General features: G+C 41.8%; 1 protein-coding gene across 1 annotated transcript in view; it reads left to right on the forward strand.

The window, feature by feature from the left end:
* LOC117958122 (mitochondrial glycine transporter A-like) overlaps window positions 1-5,349 on the forward strand; it is a 7,163-nt gene that overhangs the window by 1,543 nt on the left and 271 nt on the right. Inside the window, exons 3-5 of the mRNA XM_034894384.1 lie at window positions 1,441-1,620; window positions 2,885-3,053; window positions 4,765-4,925. Coding sequence (XP_034750275.1) covers window positions 1,441-1,620; window positions 2,885-3,053; window positions 4,765-4,925 — 510 coding nt within the window. The remainder of the gene's footprint in view (window positions 1-1,440; window positions 1,621-2,884; window positions 3,054-4,764; window positions 4,926-5,349) is intronic.

A 5,349-nucleotide genomic window follows, 5' to 3' on the forward strand; every position in this document is an offset into this window, starting at 1 on the left:
CCTCCTGTCTAATTCAACGTCTTCTGTGTTTATGAAAGGCAAGGCAGCTTTATCTGTAGAGCCCATTTCAGCAACAGGGCAATTCAAAGTGCTTTACACAAAATCAGTTAAACAGATAAAACACAGGTATAAACAGTAAAAAATAAAGACATTAAGACAGATAAAACCCTAACCCACTTGAGACTACCTTCCCACTAATTAGTCCATGCTAGTGCTGCCTTTCGTGATCCCCCTCAGCGTCTCTACCCTCCACGACTCTATTTTTAGAGACGTTACCTTTCATCTCCTCGGACTCTTCTTCTCACTTATTAAGCCGATCTAGCGCTGCCTTTCACGTCTGCTTAACGACCGTCTTTGCGTAATTTTCAGATCTTTCGACGCTACACATTCACACTTTTTCTTTAAAGTGTCTCTTTCTCTGTATTACACAACCTTCATACTGATTCCTTTTCCTCAACAAAATTCATCATAAGAAATGAAATGAACGTCATCATTTAAGGAAAAGCAACATCAAAAAGAAAGATCTTCAGACTTGATTTAAAGGAACTGCGAGAGTAGCTGCGGGTCTGCAGTTAAAAAAAAAAGAAGAAGAAAAAACGATAAAACACATGAATAAACAGTTAAAAATAAAAACATTAAAACGCATAAAACACAAGAATAAAAGTTACAGTGCAACGTAAGAAATTAAAGAAATGAACAAAATCCGCCCCCCAGCGTCAGGTTCTGCCATTTTGTTTCTGACTCCGCCCCCTTTCCTCCATCTGCTCCTCCAGTCCTTTGCTCGGACCATTCCCGGAGTCGGGATCTACTTCAGCACCTACTACACCCTGAAGCAGCACTTCCTGCAGGAAGCCTGGGGCCTGGGCCTGGGTCTGGGCCTGGGTCTGGGCCTGGGCCTGGGTCTGGGCCTGGGTCTGGGCCTGGGCCTGGGTCTGGGCCTGGGCCTGGGCCTGGGTCTGGGCCTGGGTCTGGGGCTGTCCCAGGTTTCTTCCTAAAAGGAGGTTTTTCCTCTCCACTGTGGCCCTGTTGCCTACTCTGGAGGAAACTACTAGACCTGTTGGGTCCTTGTGAATCCTGGAGTGTGGTCTAGACCTCCTCTATCCGTAAAGGGTCTCCAGATAACTCTTGTTATGAATTGACACAATAAATAAAATTGAAATTCAGTATTAACCTGCGAAAAATCTCTGAAAGACACAAAAAACAGTAATTGTTGGTCTGGTCTTGTTTTTTCCGGGTTATTTTATTAACATCCATTTGAATCACATACACACTAGGGATGTAACGAGTAGAGCGTGACCGATAAAGGATGCCGATACAAATATTTGGCTATTTAACAAAACATTATTCCAATAAATTGGCCGATTATATATTTAAAAGAAGAATAATCCAGAAAAGTGATTTTTTTTTTTTCCCCCCCCTTTCCTCCATCTGCTCCTCCAGTCCTTTGCTCGGACCATCCCCGGAGTCGGGATCTACTTCAGCACCTACTACACCCTGAAGCAGCACTTCCTGCAGGAAGGCAGCCCCGGGGCGCTGGAGGCCGGGCTGCTGGGGGGGTCCGCCCGGACCGTGGCGGGGGTCTTCATGCTGCCGGTCACCGTCATCAAGACGCGCTTTGAGGTGAGCACAGACCCAACGGGCCAAGATTTAAAAAACTAAATAAAAAATCAAAGCACAAGTTGGAGCAGTTTCTCCAAAAGATGGTTTCTATTATTTTCGGCAGTTCTGGTCACGCTGATGTGTTGTTGTGTTTCTATCGTTCTGATGTGTTGTTGTGTTTCTATAGATCTGATGTGTTGTTTTGTTTGTATAGTTCTGATGTGTTGTTTTGTTTCTATAGATCTGATGTGTTGTTTTGTTTGTATAGTTCTGATGTGTTGTTTTGTTTCTATAGTTCTGATGTGTTGTTTTGTTTCTATAGTTCTGATGTGTTGTTGTGTTTCTATAGTTCTGATGTGTTGTTGTGTTTCTATAGATCTGATGTGTTGTTGTGTTTCTATAGTTCTGATGTGTTGTTGTGTTTCTATAGATCTGATGTGTTGTTGTGTTTCTATCGTTCTGATGTGTTGTTTTGTTTCTATAGTTCTGATGTGTTGTTGTGTTTCTATAGATCTGATGTGTTGTTTTGTTTCTATAGATCTGATGTGTTGTTGTGTTTCTATCGTTCTGATGTGTTGTTGTGTTTCTATAGATCTGATGTGTTGTTTTGTTTCTATAGTTCTGATGTGTTGTTGTGTTTCTATCGTTCTGATGTGTTGTTGTGTTTCTATCGTTCTGATGTGTTGTTGTGTTTCTATCGTTCTGATGTGTTGTTGTGTTTCTATAGTTCTGATGTGTTGTTGTGTTTCTATAGTTCTGATGTGTTGTTGTGTTTCTATAGTTCTGATGTGTTGTTGTGTTGTTGTGTTTCTATAGTTCTGATGTGCTGTTGTGTTGTGTTTCTATAGTTCTGATCGGGCGGATGGTTTGTTGTGTTTCTATAGTTCTGATCGGGCGGATGGTTTGTTGTGTTTCTATAGTTCTGATCGGGCGGATGGTTTGTTGTGTTTCTATAGTTCTGATCGTGTTGTTGTGTTTCTATAGTTCTGATCGTGCTGTTGTGTTGTTGTGTTTCTATAGTTCTGATGTGCTGTTGTGTTGTGTTTCTATAGTTCTGATCGTGCTGTTGTGTTGTTGTGTTTCTATAGTTCTGATGTGCTGTTGTGTTGTGTTTCTATAGTTCTGATCGTGCTGTTGTGTTGTGTTTCTATAGTTCTGATCGTGCTGATGTGTTGTGTTTCTATAGTTCTGATGTGCTGTTGTGTTGTGTTTCTATAGTTCTGATCGGGCGGATGTGTTGTTGTGTTTCTATAGTTCTGATCGTGCTGTTGTGTTGTTGTTTCAGTGTGGCCGGTACAGTTACGAGAGCGTAACCGGAGCTCTGCGCAGCGTGTGTCGGACCGAGGGTCCGGCCGCTCTGTTCTCGGGTCTGATGGCCACGCTGCTCAGAGACGTTCCCTTCTCCGGGATCTACGTCATGTTGTACAGCCAGGCCAAGGCCTCGCTGCCACGAGGTAACACACACACACCTACACACACCTACACACACCTACACACACCTACACACACCTACACACACACACACACACACACACACACACCTACATTCTCACACACACACACAGTCATCTGGGACTGTTATTGCCACTCTTCATTTTAACCCGAACCGGTCGTCAGACACCGCCTACCAAGAGCTTGGGCCTGGGCTTGGGCTTGGGCCTGGGTCTGGGTCTGGGTCTGGGTCTGGGCCTGGGTCTGGGCCTGGGCCTGGGCCTGGGTCTGGGCCTGGGCCTGGGTCTGGGTCTGGGCCTGGGTCTGGGTCTGGGCCTGGGTCTGGGTCTGGGTCTGGGCCTGGGTCTGGGGCTGTCCCAGTTTCTTCCTAAAAGGAGGTTTTTCCTCTCCACTGTGGCCCTGTTGCTTGCTCTGGAGGAGACTACTAGACCTGTTGGGTCCTTGTGAATCCTGGAGTGTGGTCTAGACCTCCTCTATCCGTAAAGGGTCTCCAGATAACTCTTGTTATGAATTGATACAATAAATAAAATTGAAATTCAGTAATAACCTGCGAAAAATCTCTGAAAGACACAAAAAACAGTAATTGTTGGTCTGGTCTTGTTTTTTCCGGGTTATTTTATTAACATCCATTTGAATCACATACACACTAGGGATGTAACGAGTAGAGCGTGACCGATAAAGGATGCCGATACAAATATTTGGCTATTTAACAAAACATTATTCCAATAAATTGGCCGATTATATATTTAAAAGAATAATAATCCAGAAAAGTGATTTCCCTAACATTAGTTAATTGTAGTTATTTATGAGTTCTCACTAAAATAATATAATAATTGGTTTTATTGTCATAAATTTAAAATAGATTAAAGTTCTGATAAATAAAATGTATAAAAATAGAAACATAAGATGAGAAACTTCCTTGATGAGAAAAGTCCTTTTGATGATTAATCATTAATCAATGTCCATTTTTAATTCCCCAAAATAACATGATTGATTCCACCCAACGCTCTTTGCCAAGTACAAATCTCTACTTTCATTAATTTTGGGGCGTCTTATTCAATTTTATAGCATTGTAAAACAAATGGAAGTGTTGTTGAAATAGTATTGAGTAAAAGTTGACATATTCCAGTCTGTGATTATCATCAACATCCATTCCTTTAATTTTAGTCTCAATAATTCCTAATTTCTGCTTTTCTAACTCAAACATTAGGTATAATTTCCTGTAAATGAGGTTTATTGACCATAAATTCTAAAAAATAACTGTAAAACTAAAGTTAATAAGTTAGTGTTACGTAGTGTTGAAAATGTCAAAGGGACAAATGTTGAAAAAGTTGAAAACATCGATTAAAAAAAGCATCAAGTGGTGATTTTCAATTTTGACAGGAAGACAACACGAGGGTTAAGGAATCATTTTTATTTATACACAATACAGTATTCATTCACAAAGAAATTATGTGTCTTTAAAGGTTGGATTTTTCCATTTTAATCAAGTGTGTGTGTGTGTGTGTGTGTGTGTGTGTGTGTGTGTCCTATAAATGAGGTTTATTGACCATAGATGTGACAAACATTGGAAAAAAAGCTTCAACAAAAGTGTTGATTTTCAATTTTGACAGGAAGACAACACGAGGGTTATAAAAAAAAGAAAAAACCTAAAACAATCGTGAAGTTGAACTCTCGTCCCTAACACCCGGTGTCCGTCCGTCTGTCTCTTAGAGATCCGCTCGTCTGCGTCCGTCCCCCTGGCGACCTTCAGCTGCGGCGTCCTGGCGGGCGTCCTGGCGTCCCTGCTCACGCAGCCGGCCGACGTGGTGAAGACGCACGTCCAGGTGAACCCACACCTGAGGACGGCAGAGGCCATCAGACACATCTACACGGTAACTGTCTCCTCCTGGAGCTCACCTTCAGGGATTTAAAGGGGAGCTGCAACTAACCATTATTTTCATTATTATATTTCACTTCTGGATGAATGGATTAGTCCTCAAATGTCTTGCTTTGTCCCCAACTCAAAGGAGAAGGGAAACCTTTCTTTCTTTTGTGTCGTTACTATTGCTCTTTACTCTAAAGCAAAATTATTTACATTTTATTACTTCTTGTCCGATTAATCAATGGAATAATCGGTAGAATACTGGATTACTAAAGTAATCGACAGCTGCAGCTCTGATCCAGATGATTAGAATGTGCATGATACAAGTTGTTTATCTGACGTCTGTCTGCCCTCTTTCTCTCTCTCTCTCTCTCTCTCTCTCTCTCTGTGTCGGTCTCTCTCTCTCTCTCTCTCTCTCTCTCTCTTGGTTTGTC

The sequence above is a fragment of the Etheostoma cragini genome, chromosome 15 (assembly GCF_013103735.1).
Source record: "Etheostoma cragini isolate CJK2018 chromosome 15, CSU_Ecrag_1.0, whole genome shotgun sequence".
Lineage (NCBI taxonomy): Eukaryota > Metazoa > Chordata > Actinopteri > Perciformes > Percidae > Etheostoma > Etheostoma cragini.